This window comes from Trachemys scripta, chromosome 14, assembly GCF_013100865.1.
Source record: "Trachemys scripta elegans isolate TJP31775 chromosome 14, CAS_Tse_1.0, whole genome shotgun sequence".
Taxonomy (NCBI): domain Eukaryota; kingdom Metazoa; phylum Chordata; order Testudines; family Emydidae; genus Trachemys; species Trachemys scripta.
In genome coordinates, this window is record NC_048311.1 from 28,939,495 (window position 1) to 28,964,467 (window position 24,973).

The 24,973-nt window shown below is 42.5% G+C and overlaps 2 protein-coding genes across 9 annotated transcripts in view; both read left to right on the forward strand.

The window, feature by feature from the left end:
* The window catches only part of AMZ2 (archaelysin family metallopeptidase 2), a 26,253-nt gene extending 5,372 nt beyond the window's left edge, over positions 1-20,881 (forward strand). The window contains exons 1-8 of one of the 6 annotated variants that reach the window (XM_034789988.1): positions 814-1,237; positions 2,147-2,429; positions 3,762-3,935; positions 6,083-6,211; positions 6,601-6,663; positions 16,105-16,268; positions 18,561-18,737; positions 19,541-20,881. In XM_034789988.1, coding sequence (XP_034645879.1) covers positions 2,147-2,429; positions 3,762-3,935; positions 6,083-6,211; positions 6,601-6,663; positions 16,105-16,268; positions 18,561-18,737; positions 19,541-19,687 — 1,137 coding nt within the window. In that variant the 5' untranslated portion in view covers positions 814-1,237 and the 3' untranslated portion in view covers positions 19,688-20,881. Of the gene's footprint in view, positions 1-813; positions 1,238-1,263; positions 1,286-2,146; positions 2,430-3,761; positions 3,936-6,082; positions 6,212-6,600; positions 6,664-16,104; positions 16,269-18,560; positions 18,738-19,540 lie in introns of those variants that run through there. The other 5 variants (XM_034789989.1, XM_034789986.1, XM_034789990.1 and 2 more) reach the window with 5 other exon arrangements.
* Positions 20,882-22,516: 1,635 nt separating this feature from the next.
* ARSG (arylsulfatase G) overlaps positions 22,517-24,973 on the forward strand; it is a gene marked incomplete at its 3' end in the record, with an annotated part of 68,485 nt that continues 66,028 nt past the window's right edge. For all 3 annotated transcript variants that reach the window (XM_034790333.1, XM_034790326.1, XM_034790332.1), the window contains 1 exon segment: positions 22,517-22,595.

Genomic DNA, 24,973 nt, shown 5'->3' on the forward strand with positions numbered 1-24,973 from the left:
TTGCTGGAAGGGTTGTGGGGGGCAGTGAGGCCAGGGGATGCTGGGGGGGGGGGAGGTGCTGGGGTGGCAGGGGATGCTGAGAGGATTGTGGGGGGGCAGGGGATGCTGAGTGGATTGTGTGGGGTGCCGTGAGGCCAGGGGATGCTGGGAGGGGGGCAGGGGATGTTGGGAGGGTGGGGGGGAGGAGGAGCTGGGAGGGTTGTGGGGGAGGCAGGGGGTGCTGTGGAGGTCAAGGAATGCTGGGAGGGGAGCGAGAGGGATGCTGGGTGTGTTGTGGGGGGCGGTGGGATGCTGGGAGAGGTGTGGGAGACATGCTGTGGGGGCAAGGGGCAATGCTGGGAGGGGTGTATGATTGGGAGGTGCTGGGGGTGTGTGTGGGCCACTATGAGGGGCGAGAGGTTGCCAGCCTTGGTTGGACATTCCTGGAGGTTTCATCAGATGACCTAATCTTTAATTCCTGGAGACTCCAGGACAATCTCAGAGGGTTGGCAACCCTAACTAGGGGGATGCTGAGACTGATGTGTGGGACATGCAATGTGGGTTGTACACACTGTGTGGCTGTAGTGGAATGTAATGGGGTCTGTGTGGGGAAGTAATTGGGGTTGCTGTGGGGTGTGTGGTTATGGGATTAGGGTATGTATTTGGAGGTGTGAGGTGGATTCTGTACTAACCCCATGCACCCTGGGATAGGATGTGTAGGCATGAGGGATGAATTTCAGTGTCCCCCTTTGAGGTCTGAACAACACAAACAAAAAAATAGTCCCTCTTCTCTGCATCTGATTCTTTTGTTTTTCTCATTGCTGTTTTTTAAATGAGAAAAACAAAAGTATGTTAAAATAAAATACACTCTTTGTGCACAATGGACTGGAACTAATTGTATCAACATTGTTCCCTCAAAAATCTCCTCAATCCTGCCTAATACTTTTTGTAACACATTGTTAGGAGAATGAAAATATCATCTATAAAATCTCCTTTCTCATAAATTTACATATATGTTTATATTATGTTCTACTCTTAATTATTGAGTCTACTTTATATTTCCTATTGCACCCTGCAGTGCAGGCACAATTGTTATCAAAGCCATCTTAATACTTAGCAATCTAGCATTCTGACCCAGAGTCCGCTAATCACAGATGAAGATACAGGGAGAAGCAAGAGATGAGATAGCAAGATACTATCCTAAGTGGTGGATGATTAACAGAAATCTTCTTATGGGGGAGAAAATTGGCATCAATTTGTATGATACTGATAAGTGCTTCACCCACTGCATAATGATGAATTGTTTGTGGGGTTTTTTTTTGTTTTTTGTCACATGCCTTTTGTTCAGTCAGTTACTGCTAGCATTGCCTAAGCTTACAGAAGAAACAGCTTCCTGGTCTTGATTCTCCTACATCAGCATAAATCTGTTGAAGTCAGCTGAGGGAGTTGCACTGTGTTTTTGTTTTTTGTTTTTTACACTGGAGCAAGTGAGATCAGAATCAGTTCTAAAGATCTTGTTGGAGTGGGAGCCACTAGACCAGTGATTCTCAAACTTTTGTACTGGTGACCCCTTTCACATAACAAGCCTCTGAGTGCAACCCCCCATATAAATTAAAAACACTTTTTTAATATATTTAACACCATTATAAATGCTGGAGGCAAAGCAGGGTTTGGGGTGGAGGCTGACAGCTCGCGACCCCCCAGGTAATAACCTCACGACCCCCTGAGGGGTCCCGACCCTCAGTTTGAAAACCCCTGCACTAGAATGACATAGTAGCAAAAGGGATTTTTTAAAACAGAGAATGAAGTGAGGGAATGACATAATACATAGAACTAGACTGGGAATTGTGAGTTTGCAGCAAAACTTTCCCATGTTGGTCACTTCCCCCTCCCCTCCAAAAAGCAGAAGCTGCTTGTGTGTTTGGGGGCTGGGTATGGAAATTGTAGGGAAAAGAGGAAGCTAAAAGGCCTGTGCCTCAGCAATCCTGGCTGGTTAGCTAGCAATAGGCTGTGGAAAACAGCTTGTTAGCTTACCAACACCTCAGAAAAGGAATGAGAGGCTGGGGGTCATCAGGTGGTGGTAGAGGAAGGAAGGAAGCTGTTTAGAATACATGCTAGGTATGAAACCAGGATTTTATAAATGCTTTTGGTCTTTTCTCTCTTTCAGATGAAGGTAATTAAACATTCTGAGCAGATCCTGAAGACAGCATTGATCTCCAAGAGCACACAGCTTGTGAAGCTGTATGAGAATCTTGAGTCTAGGGAGAAGTGTTTGCTGAATGAAGCGTTTCAGCCAGACAGTGTTCTCTTCAGACCCATCACTCTTCATTCGGAGTCAGACTGGATCTCCTCACACCCTGAGCCCACCCAGGACTTTGAACAGTTTTATAATGATCCTTACAGAAGCAGACCGACATCTCAGAAAAGTGCCATTTATGTACAGCCCATTGGTAATGTCTAACTGTGATCGCTGAACCAAGCCATCTGTGTCTTTAATATGCCTGTTCCATTAAATATGAACTAATTAGGTTATATGTTCCAATTTTCAAATAAAAAGACTTTATAGTAGATCTCAGACAAAGTGGTCTAGTGGTTAGAGCAGGGGACTTGGGAGTCAGGACTCCTGGGTTTTATTCCTGATTCAGACATTCAGCTATGGTGTTATGGAAAATTCACTAAAGTCCTGATCCGGCAAGCGCTTATGGATGTGCTTAACTTTACTCATCCGAGTAGACCTATTAGAGTCAATGGAACTGAGTCATGTGAGTAGAGGTAAACTCGTCCATAAATACTTGTAGGATTAGGCCTTTTTGTGCCTCAGTTTACCCATGTTCAAAATGGTGAATATTTAATTAAGCATTACTGGAGTGTTGTGAAGCTTAATCAATGTTTACAATGTGCTTTGATTTCTTTGGATGAAAGGTGCTATAGAAATGCAAATTACTGTTGTTTAATATTTTTTTTTCTGTAGTGTGTTGCATAGAGACATGTCATCGAGGATTACAGTAAATAATATAGATGGATTTACGTCATATTTCCTGGTAGCTTTCACAGTTTTTGATTAACTTGTGTATAAAATTGTGTTTTTTAAGAAAAACAGGAACAGTCATAATCTTGGGAAAGGAAACCCATTGAAGGTAAAAACAAACCAACAAACAAATACAATATGCTAAATCTCAGTCCTTCAGTTTCCCTACTCCATCCATATTTGATCAGTGTTTATGGGAGTTGCCATTACTCTTAAAGCTGAAATTTTAATTACAGTTATGAGTAATGGATTCACTATTGCAGTCTACAGCACTGACGTCAGTTTCTGTGTTGCCTCTTGTGGGTAGCATTGTATTGTTTGGTTGTTTTTAATATCCAGTATCTCAGCACTTAACAGTGATAAACAATGCCCTTATTTAAAAAACAAACAAACCTCCCGCTTCATTACTGTACAATAATCATCCCAAACATGGCTGTATCATTGTTATGAGCTGTAGTACCTTGGAGTATTGCAGGAGAATTTTGTTTTTAGGCTAAGGGAATAGAAGTTAATAAAATAAAGAGAGGCTTTCTTGGAATTGCATGGAAATGGTGAAAGGTTACAATTGTGTTTGTGCCGTGTTCTATAATATTGCTCATATTTTCTTTTTATAACTTGGGGTAAATGTGATGTTCATTAACAAACATGAAATAAGAGGGAATATTCTTTTTGGGGGATTTAAAAAAAATGAGTTGATTGAATGAACAGCCATAGCAGGATTATAACCTGATGTTATTTTGGACTGCGTATATAGGTTCTTTTGGGGACACCAAAGTTAGTACGGAGGATTATATGAAATGGTTGAAGGATTACTGTGAAGCCTTTTACTATGGCCTATCTGTAAAAATCCTGGAGCCGGTTCCTGTTTCACACACAAGTTGTGCTTTTCGAGTGAATGAGTACACATGCAATCTACAGATTCATGCAGGTATGTAGGGAGGAGGAGAACGGCATCAAATTCAGAACCACCTCATTGCTAAAAGATTGGGATAATAAAGAAATGAAAACTGAGTTTCTTGACACTCTAAGTCGGGGTGTTGTGATGATAAATACATTAAAGATTGTGAGGTGTTCAGATACAACAGTATGGGGGGGTTATATCAGTGCCGTAGGCAGACACAGAAAAGGATGGATAACTTCAGATTCTTTGTCAGCAGCTCACCAGAATCTCCAGTCATGATGTGACCTACAGTGTAGTGGAGAAGTGTGGCTTAGTTGTTTGAGCATAAGTCTAGGGCCTGGTCCACACTAACCCCCCCACTTCGAACTAAGATACGCAACTTCAGCTATGTGAATAACGTAGCTGAAGTCGAAGTACCTTAGTTCGAACTTACCACGGGTCTAGACGCGGCAGGCAGGCTCCCCCGTCAACTCTGCGTACTCCTCTCGCGGAGCAGGAGTACCGGTGTCGACGGCGAGCACTTCCGGGATCGATTTATCGCGTCTAGACAAGACGCTATAAATCGAACCCAGAAGTTCGATTGCTTACCGCCAGACCTGAAGGTAAGTATAGACCTACCCTAGGACTCAGTAATGCAAGATCCTAATCCCAGCTGTGGTTTCAGACCTGATTCTGCAACCTTTATTCATGTGAGTAGTTCCGTTGCCATCAGTGGCGTTATTCATTCAAGTCAGAGCATCCGCATCAGGCTTCACAAAAGCAGCTGTGTCATTTGGTTACAGCAATAGAACACATGCCTGGTCGTGCATTCAGGCTTGATCACTAAGTTCTCTAAACTAACCAAATGCTCAGCTAGCCAAGTCGTTTTCTCTTGAACGTTAGTTATTTAAAACTAAAGCAAATGTATTGTATGAATCTAAAGATCAAATAGATGTCCAGCTAGTTAAAACTGAGATACATTTTCTTTGGATACTGCCATGAAATCACTTGATGATTACCTATTCATAGAGGTTTTTTTTAAGGTCAGGCTTGACAAAGCCCTGGCTGGGATGATTTAGTTGGGAATTGGCCCTGCTTTGAGCAGGAGGTTGGACTAGATGACCTCCTGGGGTCCCTTCCAACCCTGATATTCTGTGATTCCCTCTGAAGCATCTGGCATTGGCAACTGTCGGAAGACGAGATAGTGGGCTAGACGGACCTTTGGTCTGACCAGTATGGCCTTTCTTCTGTTTCTAATGTTATCTTTTTTGACCCTTAGAATGTCAGTCATGGTGGTGATTTTTGTGATGTGACTACTAGAAACTTTCCTGAGACCACCAAGTGTTCCTCTGACTTTTAGGACATTTAACCTGCAATAGATTCAAGCATCTACCTTTATTAAGCATCCTGACCACTCTTGTAAAACAATAATTCACTGCATTGAATAGAAAAATATTATCTACCCTAAGGGCTTGTCTAGGCTTATTGCTTTGCCAAAGCTCACTATGAAACTTTCAGTGCCCTTTAGCAGGGTCCACGTGGCAACTTAATGCACAGCAAGCTAGTGTACTGTAGCTTTCTGTGCACTAATATAGTGTGTTGACAAGCCCCGATTCATCCTGATACCAATCCTGCAAGCAGAACTCCCATTGGAAATTCTGTGTATGGAGGGTTTTTATAGGATCTGACCACATGTTAGCAGCATTAATGGCTCCAGTTTGATAATGTGGCTGGACCCCTACATCGCATAATCCAGTACTCCAGTATCCCTTTCAGGAGTCTGATTTGTCTTGTGTACTCCAAAGTTACACCTCACTTAAAAACTACTTGCTTACAAAATCAGACGTAAAAATACAAAAGTGGCACAGCACTCTATTGTTGAAAAATTGCTTACTTTCTCATTTTTACCCTATAATTATAAAGTAAATCAATTGGAATATAAATATTGTATATAGAGCAGTACAAACAAGTCATTGTCAGTATGAAATTTTAGTTTGTAGTGACTTTGCTACTGCTTTTTATGTAGCCTATTGGAAAACTAGGCAAATATCTAGGTGGGTTGATGTACCCCCAACAACACCTCTGAATACCCACCTGGTTGAGAACCATTGGCATAATCCTATGACTGCTTTCACAGGTTTCCTCTGTGGTGACTCATGCTTCTTTTGAAGGGAGTTTTTTTTCTGTTTATACAGGGGACCTCTTGAAATACCTAAAGAAGAAAAAGCCAGAAGATGCTTTCTGTATTGTTGGGATAACAATGATCGATCTTTATCCAAGGGAGTCCTGGAATTTTGTCTTTGGCCAAGCCTCTTTGACAGAAGGTATTGTGCCCGGAGTATATCAGTGGAGAAAACTAAAATGACTCCAAAATGCTAGGAATCAATTTACTATTAAAATGTGTATAAAATATGATAGATATGGGAAACGTGAATTAAACTGATATATAATTTATGGGTATATAATTTTAAAAATAGTGTGTGATATTGTTCCAACTCATACAGTTCAAAGTCACTACATTCGAAAGACAGTCAAAAAGTAAGAAACAGTTTTGATTGATCTGCTGTTAAAAGAAAAATCCCTAAAACTTTGTTCATAACTTCAAATATGTTTCCCTTTCTATACCGAATCTTGTTGGATTAGTTCACGGCCCTAAAGGGGATTTTTTGGTTGACACAGTTGGGTTGGTGTTGGTTTCTCTTTGTTTGTTTAGAGAGTTACAGAAGTGCCAAAGAAATTGAGTTCACATTTTCAAGATGTCATTTTTCATACTCTGGTAAGTAAGCAGTGCATTTTGCTTTTTAAAACAAAATCTTATGCAAATAAAGAAGGCTTTGCTGCCCAAAGAACTTAAACCCAGCTCACAACATGTCAACGTCTGTCCAAATCACCTATTTTTCTTTGATTCCTTACTGCCACAAGCAGAGTGTGGGCTGAAAAAGAACAGCCAAAATTAGTGAGTTGCTGCTACAAAGACTCTGAGGACCTTCTGCAACACCAAAACCCCTTGGCAAAGGGTCCCCTGTTCTTTGCAGACAACTCTCACCTCAGACAAACCCAGTACACCAAACATTGTACAGGATATTTATCCATAAAGAGAAACGTAAGCTATCTACAGAAGACTCATAACTTGTCAAGATTCATAATCATTGTGAAATGTATGTATGGGATGGATATATATGAAATGAGAGAGCAAATGCTTTATGACTTGCAGTAAAAATTAGTCACTGGGGTTAATGCCTGTTCCAGGATGGGGGAGTTGTCACCCCTTGCTGTTTAGCTGAGGATGCAATGCAAGGCTCAGTTTAGCTTTGTGCAATAGTAAGACTTTGAATGGGAAACCATCAGAGCCAACTGCAAACAATCGAAACCACTTGAAGATAAAAAAAGGGACTTTACAACAAGACAGGGGTTTGCCCTGTCTCTGAATAGGAACAAACAGTTGGTTTCAGTATAACAGGAGGAAAGACCCTCTGGATCGATTCACTAAGGAAACCCCTTGTGGAACGAGGGTGTTTTCATGCATGTTTGCATCATGTTTCTTGGTAAACCAGACAGCTCTGCAATAGCTCAGTGATTTGAACATTGTCCTGCTAAACCCTGGGTTGGGAGTTCAATCCTTGAGGGAGCCATTTAGAGATCTGGGGCAAAAATCTGTCTGGGGATTGGTCCTGCTTTGAGCAGGGGGTTGGACTAGATGACCTCCTGAGGTCCCTTCCAACCCTGATATTCTATGATTCTATGGTAACAGACTGACCTTTGTGGGGAAAACCTACTTTATTTGGTAGGAAAGATATTTATTAATAAATATAGACCCAAGTTCACATTTTGTGATTCTGTTTTGCACTGTAACCATATGTTTCCACTGCTCTCTTGTTTCTAGTTAAATCTTTATTCTTTCTTACAATAAAACAATACTAGCTTTATTTCAGTGCTCACAAGGACTGTGTGGTTTACAGGAGCGGTGGGTTAAGATAAAACTGGAATACACTACTCCTTTGGGAGCAGAGGATCTGGGATTTCTGTGAGTTGCCAGTGTCATAGGAGAATGATCCAAAGGAACTTGGGGACGGGGGGGAGCACCTATTGTTCACCTGCAAGGGGAAGTTAGGGCTGGCATAGTCCAGAGGAGAGGGCTTGAGTGGCTGAAAGGCTGATGGTGTTAGAGAGATGATGCCCAGCCAGGCAGTGGCAGGACTTCCTCATGCTGGAGGTAGGGGATAACAAGGGGACTCTCAGTCTTGAGTACACTAAGAACCGTCACACCCTCTATCTAACAGGCTATGATATGGGCGATGTGTTTAAGTAGGTATACTGGAAATAAGAAATATTTTGACAGGTTAGTCACGCAGCAGATGTAATGTTATGTACACTTTTATGTTGTGTACAATTTTAAATGAAAATAACTTTAAAAAAAAATCTTGCAGTCTTACGATCTAGTCTTCCTTGTACTCCTAAATCTCCCGGTCACACAAAATCAGAATTTGGCATTCCCTAGGAGTACTAATTGAGCCTCTAGCTTGTCATAGACTTTCGCTGTTGCAAAAAAACCCAAATGATTGTTAATGTGATTTTTTTTTTTTAATGCATAAAGTCATCATCACATTTAGACTGTTTGGTTTTGAGTCTGGTGTCACTTTACTGTAAAATAGGAGTCAGTACATCAAGGGCAATGGAGTGACTCCTGCATTAGTGAAAGGAAACTCAGGCCCTCTCTGTCCTGATTGCATGTTTGCAGCATGAGTTCACTTCATGGACCACAGCAGCCTTTAGTCTCTGATACCCAAAATCTACACCTCAAAATATTGTTCTTTGGCTTTTTCACCATAAAATAGAGTGCCTGTGGTATTCAAAGCAAAAATATAAAACATTGTCTCATCTTAGCTATTCCAAAAACATGTATGCTTGCCACAATCTGATCAGGCCAGTGACAGGGTAAAATGGTTTGCTTAGCGGCAGGGCTGAGTGGGCATGTGTATTTAACTGCAAGACTGAGTTGGCATAAAAAGCAGTCTTGCCATGGGTCCAATTCTGTACTCCGTTATAATTGGACAGCTGCATTGATTTCCTTGAGGATTGCTGGACAGAAGTGCAAGTAGATTTTGGTCTGACATCTCTCCAAAGCACAGTGTCAGTAGCTCTGTCTGTTTCTCCAGAGTCTGATTGCTAGCAATCAAATCCAGTTTGCATAGGTGCTTCTGATTTGACTCATTCTTCAATTCCCAGCTTATGGGCCTGATACAACAAGCACGCTGTTTGCCAAACTCCCGTAGAAATCAGTGGAATTGCCCTTACTTACACGTGTGGTGAATTTGAAATTTTTTATATGTTGATTCTTTCTTTTGTAATTGAGATTCTAACTTATTTAACAAAATACTGTTTGAAAAGAATCAATTGACTTATCATGTTCACCTGAGAAAAGGTTCACAGTTAAGATTTTGGCCCCGTTATGTATATTTTTAATTTAAACAGTATTTTTCCATTTCAGTGTTGTTGTTTTTTATTTTTATTTCCCCTATATTGGCCAGGTGACTCCAGAAATGAGGAATCTAAATGATCTATGTATCACCTGTGACAAAACCTGGCACAGGCTCCAAGTCAGCAAGGCATGTGACTAAGTTTATGAGTAGCCCAGTGGACTTGAATTAGACTTCTCCCACATTTAAAGTTAGCCCCATACTTAAGTACCTTCCTGAACTAGTCAATACAGCTTAGGGCCAGATTCTGGGAGGTTTTGAATGTGCTCATTTGCCACTGACATCAGTCTCAGGATTGGCCCTAATATGGCTATGATCAAAAACTTGGGAAAACCAAATGTTAGTCAAAATACAAAACAACTCCAAACTAAAACAAAATGAGCAAATGAATAAGACAAAAATAAAACAGGACCAAAACAATGAACCAAATTCTAAATTAAATGCAGGGACCATGCACATAGGCCCAGTACACAAGCTCATCCACTGATATCCAGAGCTGCCTTAAAAGGATGTCAAGTATCAGAGGGGTAGCCGTGTTAGTCTGGATCTGTAAAAAGCAACTAGGACTCTCTGTAGCTTTTTAAAAGGATGTGTTTCCCAGTGCTACTAGACTCCTAACTTCAGAACTGCCTGCCTGCCACAAAATGTGCCTTCAGAGAGCATTTTTATTAGGTGGAGATGACCTCTGAACCCAAAATGAGACAAGTATCGTAAACTAGATTTCTTTAGTTGAAATAGAAACATGAACTTCCAGAGTTGCCTGGAACAGCCCCATCTACCCTTTTAGGTAACTTTTAAAATACTTTTTTAATGATATTTTATAATAGTGCAGTTTTAACACTGAAAAATTAAGCCATGAGTCGGAATCTCTGCATTAAAGTTGAAAGCTCAGCCTTAACTCTAGCCCCTCCTCTTGTGCTTTATAAAGTATGGTCCAATCCTGGGAGATGTTGAGAGACTCTGCAGCCAATGGGAGATGGAGGTGCTCAGGGTCAAGCTTGTACATTGTTTGAGGCAAGGCCTATGTCTTCTGATTGATACAACAAGGCACCCAGCATGCTTTTGGAGGCTGTAAAAGACTCATACAATCTATAATACAGCCTGGAAGAGGTCTTTTTTTTTTTTTTTTAAATGTAAAAATGTCAGCACTGATTTTAATAAAAACTTTATACACACACAGCCTCAAAATACCTCTGAGCTTCAACAAAGCCTGCCGAATTTTAGCCTAAAATAAATTAATTTAAGAAAATAATTATTAATTGAAAAGGAGGGGCTAGAATGGAAGTTGGAATTCCACCTGCACCATAGTGTGTGCTACGTATGCCAGCTATGTGCTGTCTAATGCTGGAATAGCATTTAACAATAGCAATCTGTATTCACGTAGCTGTGCTTCAGAAAGGGCAGAGATTCTAAAAAGGAAGTTGCACCCATTCTATTCAGTAGCTAGGCATAGAGGGTGGGATCCATGAAGGGACTTGGGCGTTACAACACAGCACCTAACTTCTGGCACCTAGAAAATCCAAGAATATCCCTGCCATCCACCAAGCCAAGTGAGGTGCCTAGGCTTCCTCTACAACAACTGGCTAATTAAAATGAATAGATTGGGGAGGCAAAAATCTGTCTAAACCTGATGAAAATATCATAATAAAAACAAGTGTTCTCTGTTCTCTCAGCCTTTCATGAGCAATTTAAACAGATTAACATAAAGTAAAGATCAAGCGTGGCTTCTGGCTTTGTAGTTGGTTGTTTTAATAATTGTTTTTTAATTGCCTGGCAGTATGGATCATTGTGTTTGGTTTCTTCAACAGTGGTCCGTGTATTTGGGACAACATTTGTTTGTGGTTGGTATCCACTCAGATGAATGGTGAATGCGAAGCAAATGCTGTTTGTGGTCAAATTGCAAATTTTTCCATGCGCCGAACAGCTGGTTCAAAGATAAAGATTTGGGGCTTGATTTCCCCATTGCTAAATGTCCCTTTGGCAGTGGTGTAACTCATTTCATCTAATTTCAGTAGAGTTATGCCAACTTTAAAAGTGGAGTAATACATTGGTGACTCAAGGCCAGGGCTGAGACTCTTCTGAAAATTCAGCTAATTGAGTATAAATTCACGTGCCAAAGAAGCCCATATGCAGTTGCTGAAATTAACTAAGAAATAGTGGTAACTCTTCATATTTTCTGTCTATCTCTCTGACATTAAACAATGTCCCATTGTGCACCTTTGTTCATAATCCTGCTTTAGGAGAGAAGTCTGTAATCCCTTATTATACAGTAAATCACCTGATACCATTCCAAATTTGCAAACTCTAAATTTAAAATTTGAGTGAAGTTTGAGACCAGTGTAAAATAATCTGCTGGATTCTTTAACACTTTAACGTTCTCCACAAACTTCAAATAATGTTGTAAAAACAATATTTTACATGCAGCGCCAGGGGCTTTTTGACTAACTGCATGTGTTCTTTGGATGCACTTTGTTGTTTAGTTTACAGTTTGACATATAAAAGCTGAGATACATGGTGTTTTATGCTGAAACAATATGTGTATTTATTGCTAATATGTAAAGTCTCATAATTAAGGCTAAGTTTTTTGTCATGGATATTTTTAGTAAAAGTCAGCGACGGGTCACGGGCAAAAAAGAAAAATTCACTGAAGCCGTGACCTGTCCCTGACTTTTACTAAATATATCCCTGACAAAATGGGGATCTGCGGGTCCCCACGCTACCTGAAGTGGGGCAGCTACACAGGGACTAGGAGCTGCCTGCAGCATCTGGGAGCTGTGGGGTACCCCTGGCCACCCACAGCTCTGGGGGCCCGCAGTGGCCGCAAGCTTGGGGGTTCCCCTACTGCCCGCGAGCTTGGGAGTTCCCTGCTGCCCGTGGTGGCCAGGAGTTTGGGGGTCCCATCAGCAGCTCTGGGGGGCCCCCACCACCTGCGGCAGCTGAGAGCTCAGGGGTTCCCCCACCATCGGTAGCTCGGGGGGCCCCCACCACCCGTGGCAGCTGGGAGATCTGGGGGTTCCTCTGCGGCAGCCAGGAGCTGTGGGGTACCCTGCCGCCTGTGGTGGCTTAGAGCTCCAGCGGCCACCAGAGGTGGCAGGGGTACCCTGCAGCTCCCTGCCCCCGCAGGCCATGGGGTACCCTGCAGCTCCCAACCACCATAGTCTGGAGTCAGAGGTCGCTGGAAGTCACGGATTCTGTGACCTCTGTGACTAAATCGTAGCCTTACTCATAATTGCTGTTGTGCAGATTTTCAATTAGATAAAATGCACTGGGAAAATGTTAAAGTACCCATATTCAGAACCTATCTTATGACGCCATCACACACACATTTTGGAGACTCTCTCACAATTTGTAGAATTACCACTTGAGTTCATTTCTGCAGGGCTCTTGCACTATAGAATTTAGCATCACTTCACGGTGGTAGGGAACTTTTACCCTGAAAAACTTTAGGTGTTCAGTGAGTTTAGGCACTTACAAAGTTTGCTGGGAAATTTCTGGATTGCAGTGGAGCCCAAACTGTGTCTTAGGTGCCCAAGTACTGTTGTGAATCCCACCCCAAGTTCTCAAGCTACATTTAACGTCTGGCAGTCTGCATTTTTTGTCTGTAAACTTAAACATGATGGTGAAATTTACATTTATTCAGCACCTCTGAGGAACACTTGCTGACTTTATTGGGTGGTGTAGATGATTGGTACCTTTCAGGATTTGTGTCATGGAGAAAACCACACAAGGAAAATCATCAGATCTAAAGCTTCTTAGGGGAACGTCAGAATATGACACACACAGCTGGGAAATGCAGAGCTAGAGCGCTCCATTTGACCCCTAGATATAGTGGGCACCTGCCCTTTTTGCTACTTGTTTGTATTGTACTGTGTTTTCTTTATGTGCAAGGGGAGCTTTAACTGTGATTGTAATCTTACTTATTTTTTTAAGTCAGTCCCTCTCCCTGGGAATGGCTGTGACCTTCTGGGCCATGTCTCTTAGGGAAGCTGGAAAGTTTTGCTTTCACACTCCCCATTTTAACTTTGCCATCCTCCAGGCCTTTTAACTCAGCCATCCTTCTGACAGGATACACATGGATGGATACTTTTTGGAGGCCCATCATTGCTGTTACATGGTCAACTAGGTGGGTCATTATTGGGCAACACAAGGCAATTCCTCCCTCAGTGGCAATTTCTTTCCCCCTGTATCACTTGTACCCCCCTCAAACCCGAGGAGTGAGAGCCAGGTGTGGAACTCCCACACTGCATTGCAGAGTTAAGGCCCTGAACATTCTCGTGTGTGTACATCATTGTTTCTCTTTCTGCTGCTGCTCTACACAGCACTTCTCTCTTTATTATAAGTCAGCAATGATTCTCAGTAGAAACTTTTGATCATGTGCGGCATAGGCCTGCTGACTTCTTACATGCAGGACTCCTGTTGATGACCTCAGGATTTTATCCTGCAGGAATAGATTTTCAAATGGACTGGTTTTTTTTTTTTTTTTCAGCAACCTGGGGTGGTTAATGTAAAGTAGGCACCAAATGCCCCTGATAATTACACACACAAATGTGGGGAAGGGAGCCTTGTAAATTGTTTGACAACCTGAGTCATCCACTCCTTTCTGAGTCACTGTGAATCAGTGGTGCCACAGAAGTCATTTTCCATCTCAGTGAATAATAGTGCGAGGCGCTGGCCTCATGTCTTCCTCATCACATTGCTAATTATAACATCCAAAAGGACATAAATAGCCTAGTAATGTTCAGTGTCCCACTACGTTGTTTTTCACAGAGACCTGTCATACAGGAAATGCTCCATAGTAAGGTGCCTTGTACTTCAGTTATTCCTGCAATAATTTTGATTTGACAGCTCAGAAAAATCAGCACAGTGGGAATATATTGGACTCACTACAGGACTGTCACATCTTACGCTGGGGTTAGGTTCCACAGTCAGCGCGTAAAGCGAAAATCACGTATAGTCAAAATTACATTGAGTTCAATGGCGGGCGGAATCCCCCGCATTACAGGTACAGTATTAAAATTGTTATTTTTCTCTTTTTTTTGTTTTTGCCGACCACGTAAAGCTGAAAGCGCGCATGTTAAACACGTGTAAGATGCGACAGACCTGTACGTGGAAGATCTGGATTCATTAATTGAAAAGGAACTGTACTGTATCTGTGGCATAGATCCTGCGTAGTGTAGGGCATTTCAATAATATCGTCCTGTGGTTAAGGTACAAGACAGGCAGCCTGGTGTTTTGGATACTAATCCTGCCTTTGCTCCTGATTTTCTCTGTGGCCTTGGACAAGTTACTTAATCTCTCTGTGCCACAGTGTATCCCTACATGAAATTAATGTCTGTAAAGCATGGTGAGATGAAAAGACGCCATATAAGTGCAAAATATTAACAGTCATAATCCATGTGCCTTTTTTAAAGACTGTGCGTGTGCAAAATCATGTGCGCTATGGGATCCTAAGTGTGTGTTTTCCCCGTTTTTGAAGATTGTGTTACACTGTCAATATGTGACAATTATTTAGCACCTACATCTGCAACTCTTGCTCATATGAGTAGTTCCACTGAAATCAATGGGATTACACAAAGGAGGAAATGCTACTCAACATGAGTAAGGTTAATTGGGCTTTTAAACATCAAGGGAATCTGAGTGCAAGAGCAACAAGGAGTCTGGTGGCACCTTAAAGACTAACAGATTTATTTGGGCATAAGCTTTCGTGGGTAAAAACCTCACTTCTTCGGATGCATAGAATGAAAGTTACAGATGCAGGCATTATATACTGATGATTATATACTGAAACACCAATTTCAATTATTTTGGTAATTTATTTAATAATACCTGTCAGTATATAATGCCTGCATCTGTAACTTTCACTCTATGCATCCGAAGAAGTGAGGTTTTTACCCACGAAAGCTTATGCCCAAATAAATGTGTTAGTCTTTAAGGTGCCACCAGACTCCTTGTTGTTTTTGTAGATACAGATTAACAGGGCTACCCCCTGATACTTGAGTGCAAGAGGTTTTTTTGTTTTGTTTTTTCAGATCTTTGCTCTGAGCTCTGCCAAATCCTTCTTTGACCAGAAGAGGTCGCTAGTAGTACACGTAAAGCACTTTTACTACTTCTGAGAGGCTGCTCTTTGTATTGCTTTCCAGGGCTATAAACCAGTGCACTGTGAAACAGTAGCTAGTCTGCTCAGAAATAGATGAGGGTAGATCTACTTGTCCTTCTGTGCTGAGCCGTAAACTGAAGGGTACATTCACTAGAACACGTGGCAAAGCAAAATGGTACAATGTATATTATTTTATATTTTGATGTTTCCCGTGTTTGAAGACTTCTGTGTATCTAACACAATGTAACTCAAAACATAGAAGTCCTCTTTTGGCATTGACTTGAAATAGCAAAGCTAGGACTTCAGATCATTGTAAGTTTAATCACAGTTGTGTTTGCAAGTAGGGCTCAACTTATAACTGCTGGCAATTACACTCTTCACGAGTCTTCACAGAGAACCCAACGCGCAGACGTTGGCCTGTTATAGGCAGTCTGGCTTGCTGGGAAGATCAGCGTAGGCAGGGAACCGTACAGCGTGGAAAACCCCTGGTCAGGAGGGGGAGAGAGATGGCTGCCCAAAAGAGGTGCTGGTTGAGGAGCCTAGAATGCACCCTCAAGGGACCGCGGAGCAAGAATACGGGGCAGTTGCCCTGAACTGTGAAAGTGTCTTCTCTAATAGAATTCCTTTTTGATTTCTTCTTAAGGAATGGGGATCTTCAGCTTTGCCAGGTATGACAGTGACTTTTATACTGCGAGCTACAAAGGCAGACTGAAGAGAGTCAAGAAGCTTCCCTCAGCAGACTACTCAGTTTTTGATGGCTATTATACTCCTGTAATCAGCAGTCTGCTGCTTCTGAGGTCCTGCAAGGTGGGTGCCTGTTGGGCTCTGGAGAGTTATTGAAAGCCTTAAATTTCTATTTGGAAATAAAAATAGCTTTTGTTTCTAAGGGTTTAATTCTCCTCTTGCTGGTGTAAATCAGGAGCAACTCCAGCGAAGTCAATGGAGTTACACCAGTGTAAATGACAGCAGAATCTGTGTCTTCATCCTCCAGCCCTGCATTGGAGATCAGGTGGCATGTTCAAGCTGATATTCCTTACACTTGGGTATATTACTCCTGCACCAAAAAAATAAAAATTCTTCATACAACATTGTAAATTCCTGCAAATGTTATTTGTCAAAATAACACTACATAATCACACCAGTTTCAATTATTTTGGTAATTTATTTACCTGTCAGCAAGTATGTCTATAACAATACAGAGACACAAAAAAATTCCCCCAGGAGTAGAGAGTTAAAGAAACCCCTATGACAATCCTGTTTCTCTGCCCCCTCTCCCACAGAGCTCTGCTGGGAGCCGGAGACCTACAATCTCCCCCCCCCAGAGTCCCGCCCTGCCCCCCCCCCCCCTAATCCACCTGAAACCCCTCCCCCCCCCCCGAGCCCAGCTGCAGGGTACCCCTAGAGCCCAGACACCTGCACCCCTCTGCCCCCAGAGCCCAGCCATGACCCCTGCAGCCCCAGACATCTGCTCCCCTACCCCTTAGAGCCCAGAGATCCCAAGGGAGAAGCAGCCTGATGCTTGGCCCCAGGCTTGTGTGGTGTTTTCTGAACGCTGCCATCTCCTTCCCTGAGGGTGTGCTGAGAAGTGCTGCGGTCGGGAAACCTCTAACTCCCTCCCCCTGGTAGTGTCTTCTATGTGTGAACTGGGCTCTGCTGGGTCCTGTGCCCCCTAGTGGCGTCCAGCCAGCACTGCAGCCCGTTTCTGTGGGGGAAAGGAAATTCTGTGGGCACAACATTAATTTCTGCAAAATTTTGCATTACACAGTGGCGCAGAATTCCCCCAGGAGTAGTATATGGGAGCAGGGTGTTCTCAGTACAGGGTACTTGGAAAGGGTGGATTAAAGCAAGATCCGTGAGTCTGAACCCTGGGTTGAGAAGAGGCCCAAGAAGTGACAAAGTTTGGATCCAAGGATACAGTTCATCTCCAGAGAGTGTTGGTGTTTGCTGTGAGGACTGGGGAGCAGGGTTTAGAACTGGTGGGGCAGAGAACCAGGAGTGGCATGAGCATTTTTGCAAGGGGGAGGGGCTTTGGTTTGCTAAGAGCCCTGTGGTTGGATTGGATCCAAGCTCCATTAATCTGGATCCACTGCCAATCTGCTTCACTTTGGTTGGATGGAGCCTGTTTAGTAACCTCCAGGCCTATCTGTTTAATCACCCTCTTCCTGAAGAGATGGTGTCTGTGGGATACCTGAGGGCTTGAGATTTTTTGTAGCTGCAGGAAGGTCGTTGTTGTTGTTGTTGTTAGTGGTTCCTGTTGTCAGTAGATGGATGTGGTTTGATAGCCTGTGTCCGGGGACCTAGAGGGAACGCTAGGTGCATTTTTCTAAATTGGAGAAATCACTTCACCTATTCAATATGTTTTAATTTCCAAATCAAGGAAGACCATGCCTCCCTGTGCTCAATCTTGACTGAACTAAGTAAAACATAGTAAATCCTTAATTTGAATGTCAGTAAACTCAACCTCTGCGGGTCAGTCGGGGGCTGCGAGTCTTAGCTTGCTATTGTTTGTGAGGCACTTTGAGCTCCCTGGATGTTAGCACTATGCAGAAGTGTGAAGAATTATCCTTATAAACAAACATCAGGTTTTTTTAAATCCCTTGAGCATATTCTGGAGAGCGGGATATCTTGTTTTTATTACAATAGTGTCTAGAGGCCCCAGCTGAAATTAGGGCTTCACTGTGCTAGGTGCTGTATAAACAGATAGGAAGAGAGAGTCCCTACTTCAGGGAGCTTAGAGCCCAAATCCACAATACAGAAAAAGGATGGAAGAAAGTAAGTATTACTATCCCCATTTTGCAGCTGGGGAACTGAAGCACAGAGCAATTGTGACTCACCCAGTTCACAGAGGAAGTTTGTGGCAGGACTGGGAATTGAACACTCACTTCCTTTCCTTAACTACAAGGCCATCGGCTTCATTTTTCTGTAACTAAAATTGGTACCAGCCCCGTGCCAGGTCTGTTGCCCTGTCTTGGAGTGGGTTGGAAGTGGAACCGTTTTATCATCAGCCCATTTTGTAAGGTGCTGTAATGGGTACTGCCAGTGTAGGGAGAGTGGAAAACATAGTTTACAATAATTTGCAAAATAAGACCTGTGTTTCAGACCCTGACCCATGAGATTGGGCACATCTTTGGACTCCATCACTGTCAGTGGCTGCAGTGTGTGATGCAGGGTTCCAATCACCTGGAGGAATCAGACCGACGCCCATTGGATCTGTGTCCAATTTGTCTACGAAAGTTGCAGTCTGCCATTGGCTTTCACATTGTGGAGAGATACCAGGTACAAAGATATTGCTTACTAATGGAAGATTTGCCACTGAGGAACAGTCCACTTCCTCCTGCGAGTCTAGCACCCTGCCAATAGTTGATGCTTCAGAGAAAATGAAAATCTTTCTGCGTCATGATGCACCTGACTACTTGTGCAACACTGTACATGGGGGGATTCCTTACAGATCCCTGTGGCTGTTTGCCCAGGCCAAAGAGCATGAAATTTGATTATCCAGTAATTAGCATGCATTATCCAATCCCAGTTTTTAACCTTTTGACCCCTTGCAGAAGTGAATCCCACAACTGCACACAGAAGGAAGAAACATTTTTCTTGTGTTTGTTTCTGCCACTTTGTTTGAAACATTGCTATGGAAACTGTAGTTTGTGTCTGCTTTTTTCTTGGTGCCTTTTTGGTCCCCTACTATAGTACTTACAAGACTAAAAAATCAGGAGCACAGTCATTCATGGCCTCCGGAGGAAACTGTGGTTTGAGACATGCAAAGAAAGATAATTGTTTATGCAGAATACTGGCCCTGTGGTTTATTGGAAACTAAGTGTTTACTTGTTCTACTAAGTAGTGAGCTAGAGAAGCAGCTACTTACAATGACAATTCTGTGTATTTAAGATTGAAGGCAGAATAGCTGTATACACAGTTGGCCTGTTGAAAAGATCCTAATCAATATAAATTGGCTTGTTGTTACTAATAGAATATAATGGAGAGAGGAAGCAAACAGTTTTGGAGTTGCTCAGCAGTTTAATTTGGTCCAGTGTTCATCTGAAACATGAATGGCCATTCAGCTTGTGTATCTTTTCTAGGCGTTACTGGGGTGGATGGATGAAGATCGTAGTGGAATGGATGCTGAACTCAGAAATGAAGCCAAGATGGGCTTGCTGAAACCTGTGGAAGCATTTAAGGAGTGTCGAGAGTGGGTATTAAAATGTCTTGATGTCTTGCAGAAATAAAGCTGTAGGATGTATGTAGTATCAAAGGGGAAACATTCTCCTCTATTTAAAGAATTACTTTCAGGTTTACTACTTCTAAAACTGTTGTTACTTGTTATGGATCATCCACTGCATTGTAAGGATCTGTAAATAAAAATCCATCCCTTTGCCGCTGAACATTTTACCTTTATACCCTCCTTCCCCAGACAGTAACTATTTCTGCCACGACCTTACAATATTTGGTCTCTGCTGCTCTCATATCAGAAATCAAGGTACATTTTAATCTTAATTGCAGTAATATACAGAAGAACATTTAACATCTTGTAAACAGGGCCTAATGTGTAGTTTTTAAAATATATATTCTCAATGTTTGCGGAGGATTGTGGTGTTTGTTTTATTTAGTTTTTTTTTCTAGCATTGGAAAATTAGGAGCATTGGACAATGAGGAGTCCCGGAAGCTGCAAATACAGAGTGGTTGTGCTAGTTGTCCAGGCACCGTCACTAAATCAGGGAGAGGATCCCATCCCCAGTACCTGCACATATTCCCTACGCAAAGGCCCCTAACCTGCAGTTGTCTCCATGTGGGTGCAGGGTCTGTTTGTGGAGAGTCATTTGCAGGATCAGGACCGAAGTGAGTTTTTACTTGGTCTTCTCCTAGAGAATCAGGAAATGGTGCCTGGGTACTTTAAATTAGGAACAGAATAAAAAAAACCTAGTTAAAAGAGACAAAGCAGTACAGATTTAATTGATGTGTTGTGTGTGATGGGTTTAATTTCCCGTGGCAGGGTATTGTTTTAATTACGGTGACCAAGACCCAATTATGCTTTCAATTTTCTTTATATAATCCTGTTAGGACACTTCCTTAGTCTGTTGCTGCTAAATTGCTTTCTTCCTATCATCACCCCAAAGCAAGGCTGGTGGGCCAGATTTCACACTGGGTACAATTGTCTGGATTATTTTTGCACTCGATTTCACAAAGGTACATTTGTGCTCCCTTCCCAATCCCTCTGCAGTGTGAGTAATCAGCTTTCTATTTAAATTTATAAATAAACCAATGTTATTCCAATGGAAAAAAAATGTTCCAAAGGAACATTTTATGATTTGAAATTTAAATCAGTTGACAATGTGTTCTAATATTTATTGCTATTATTATTTCCATCGTGCTGTGCTTGTGGAAATGACACATGACAGTCTAATAAAAGGACACAATCCGTACCCCATAGAGCTTCCATTCTGAGTCTGTGGTCCTGTAATCTGATCAATGTGGGAAGACTATACTGAATGGAGGGTGTGCTCTGCTCAGGAAGAGGGGTTCATCTGTGCAGATCAGATTGCAGGATTGGGGCCTAATCCTGCAAGCACTGCAGCACAGGAGTAATTTGGTTTACATGAGTACTCCTATTGTTGTCAATCTGATTTCTTGGGTGAATAAAGTTTACTCACATGCTTAAGTGTTTGCAGAACAAGGTCCAGGTCTCTCCAGGCCACTTGGCACCTCAATTGTTAAAGGCAGGTAAGCCTTTACTTGTGTTATCAGTGGATTTTCGTTTCCACCAATTTTGAAATAATCAATCCACACAGGATGTTCATTACATCTCTGCTTTCATTTCATTCAAAGTTTGGCACATATTTGATGACAATCACTAGGGATAAAACTATGGAAAAGGCCAAAAGGCTTCAATGGGGCCAAGATTTCACCCAAAATCTTAAATGGATAAATATTTCTTTTTAAAATGACAATATTTTAAAAAATTAAATGTTTGTTTGTTTGTATTTAAATACTATGACACAGGCACCAGAATTTCTCCCTCTACATAAAAAGAAAGTGTATTTCCAGACTCTATTTTCAATGAGTTTTAGTTTGAAATATTTAAAGGAGACTATGTAAAGGTACCTTATTCCACTAACACAGGGAGTGCCACAGAATGCAGAAAACATGGCTGAGAAATGGTGAGCGAAAGCAGAAGAATGATTTGTGCCCCAGTTGACTCTTTCTATGCAGGCACAATTTATTTAACTCCATTTTATTTTTGGAAATAAGGAGAAAAAGTGTGTGTGTGTGTGGGGGGGGGAGTGACCAGACAGCAAATGTGAAAAATCGGGATGGGGGTGGGGAGCAATAGGAGCCTATATAAGAAAAAGACTCAAAATTGGGATTGTCCATCTGGTCACCCTATGTGTATGAGAGACTGAGTGAAGGGAAATCTTGCAAGGATTAAGTGGTTTATGCATAGGGAAGGTAACCATGGATGACCAATTCACTAGAACCTCTATTCCCATGTGTAACATGAATATTCTCCTCAGCCAGGATTTTCAGGCTGAGAGGGTTTGAACGTTGGGGAAGAAGTTTGATTTTAAATGTCTCACTGAAAGAGAGCAAAATGCTTCCTCTCAAAAGGCTGTATGCAGTACAGTTGTAAGCCCTGTTGGTCCCAGGATATTAGAGAGACAAGGTGGGTGAGGTAATATCACAGAAGTTGGTCCAATAAAAGATACTTCCTCACCCACCTTGTCCCCTCACACAAAGAACATGCTTTAAACCAACAACACTAATCACTCTGCTTTCAAATGACTCTCCAGATGAGTGAGACTTTGTAGGTCTGCTGGAGGTGCAGGGCTAAAGATTTCTCCAATACCCAGTAGCAGAAGAGCCGTTTCTGGTTCTGTCTGCGTGGGTCATAGGCAGCAGGAAAAAATATCGCTCCCTTTTGTTGTGTCTGCCCGCAGCCACCTGAGTGCTGCCGGCCAACAGCTGCACGTGTGCAGACGAATTGCTCTGGAGTGGGCTGGAAAGCAATCGGCTCCACCCCCGGGGATAGCAGTCACACTGGGGTGGGAGGGGCAGGGCCTCTCGCTCAGCCGCTCACACACGTGTCACGGGCTGTGCAGCGGGGAAGATTAAACATGGCAGGCTGCTCTCTGTACACCAGTGAGTGCACCAATCTTTATTTTGGCTGGGTGGGGTGTTTGATTTTCCTGGTGGTGGTGTGCCAGCCTCTTTAAACCTGTTTGCATTATAGAACTTAGTGGCATGAACTGTGAACCTTGTTTTGTATCTGGGAGGGGGCATAATGTGGCCTAGGAGCAGATGCGGCCTGTGTATCTTTGTACAGTAATGTGTTTGCGGCTGCCAGATCTCTGAAGGTGCAGAGGAGAGCAGAACGGAAGCTGTGGTTATAGTTGATAAACTCACTGTGCGTGTGTGTGTGTGTGTGAAGGTAAGGGGAGGATGGGGGAGATTCGTAAGCATATCTCATGGTTGATGGATATTTATTTGTGATGAGATACACCTCTACCTCGATAGAACGCTGTCCTCGGGAGCCAAAAAATCTTACCGCATTATAGGTGAAACCGCGTTATATCGAACTTGCTTTGATCCACCGGAGTGTGAAGCCCCGCCCCCCCGGAGCACTGCTTTACCGCGTGATATCCAAATTCGTATTATATCGAGGTAGAGGTGTATGTATAATTGAGGTGGAATCCAGATCCTGCCTTGTAAGACATGGCTGCGCTAGTGTGGGGAGGGGGTGCAGAGAGTGGCTTCTCTCCGGTTCCCACACACCCGTTGAGCAGCAGGGCAGGAAACCCACTCAGGATGTAGGCCCTATTAATGCACCATCCTGGACACCGCTATCTTACAGAGGCGTAATCTGCTGCTTCAGTGAGTGTTGCCAGGTGCCCCGCTCCTTGTACCTATGCTGCAGTGTGCAGCAAGAGCTGCATATTGCTTCTCAGAGAAGCAGTAAGGTGTGCCCCACTCTACATTCACCCTGGCCCTTCATGAGCCAGCCTGCCCTGCACTGCTAAGATGACAGAGGAGGCCCCTTATGTGAGGCCAGCACTGTCATACCCCTGAGCATGGCTCAAGATAGAGAGGGCAGGATTTGGCTTTAGGCCTTGTCCACACAGGGGACTTATTCTGGAATAAGGTAGGGTGTGAATTCAAAGCACAGTCTGGAATAGATATCCACTACTCCAGTCGATTTCCTGTTGTAGACAAACCCTTAGATGTGACCCTTATATGTCTGGCCAGTTGCCAGTGCAGCGCATGGTGTCTTAAAGGATATATAGGGAAAAAAAATCCAGCAACAGAAACCTACTGGGGAAGGATTTCTGTGATTTGGACCAAATGCTGCAATCTTTATCCAGGCAAAATCTTAATTGACTAGTGGGATTGACTTCTTAATTGACTTCTCCTGAGTGAGGATGTCAGGGTCAGGTCTTGTGATGGTTTGCAGGATTTACCTTATTATTACTTTGCATCTTATCAGTATGTTCATTCATCTCTCTGGGTGCACATTATTCACTAAGGTTGAACACCCTGTTAAACTGTCCTTCTTTATAATGTGTAAATGAGGCCTGAAACAACCCTCCTCTCTGGTCTCTTAGTTCCGGTCTTGTCTACTCTGGTCAGTTGGATGACAGGTTCATTATGACATCAGATACCAAGAAAGCGACATCTAATGGGGAATTGTTAATTTTTTATTTTTTTGGTGTCCGGACATGACATTACTAATATTTTGATGGGGGAAAAAAATGTAAAACCTCATCTTTCAGGCCTTATTTATATATCATACAGGATACAAACACTTTTTTTTTTCCCTTCTGCAAGTTACCTTATGTAACTTCCTTTATCTGAAGATATATGGATGACATTGGACCCAATGAACCAGACAACTGCAAGAGAGGTTATTTTATAGTCATGGTTGAAAGAAACAAATTGTATAAATGAACTAACTTAACTTGCAGATATAGTGTCCGAGTCTCCGTCTTGCACCTTTAGTAATTTGGACCAGTGCAAAGTGGATGTAAAATGTTACCAAATAAGAATGGTTGTGTTTTTACCCCACTTTGCTCTGATTTAAATGACTACATACAGACAAAAGAGAATCTGCCCCATGTGATCAAATGGAATTACTTTAAATTGAGGTGTATGTGTGGGGGAAGTTAACTCAGGAAAAAAAATGTTGGGGGGAGGGATAGCTCAGTGGTTTGAGCATTGCCCTGCTAAACCTAGGGTTGTGAGTTCAAGCCTTGAGAGGGCCATTTAGGGATCTGGGGCAAAAATCTTTCAGGTATGGTATTTAGTTGGGGTTGGTCCTGCTTTGAGCAGGGGGTTGGACTAGATGACCTCCTGAGGTCTCTTCCAACCCTGATATTTTCAGATTCTATAGTGGAAGTCACCAGATGGCAATGACCGTTTAACAAGTTCTTTTTCTTAGCAAATGTGCAATCTCTGTTATAGTTTTGTGATGCACGTTCTTTTTGGGGACTCTGTTGCAAATAGCATGTTTACTGTCTAGCTTA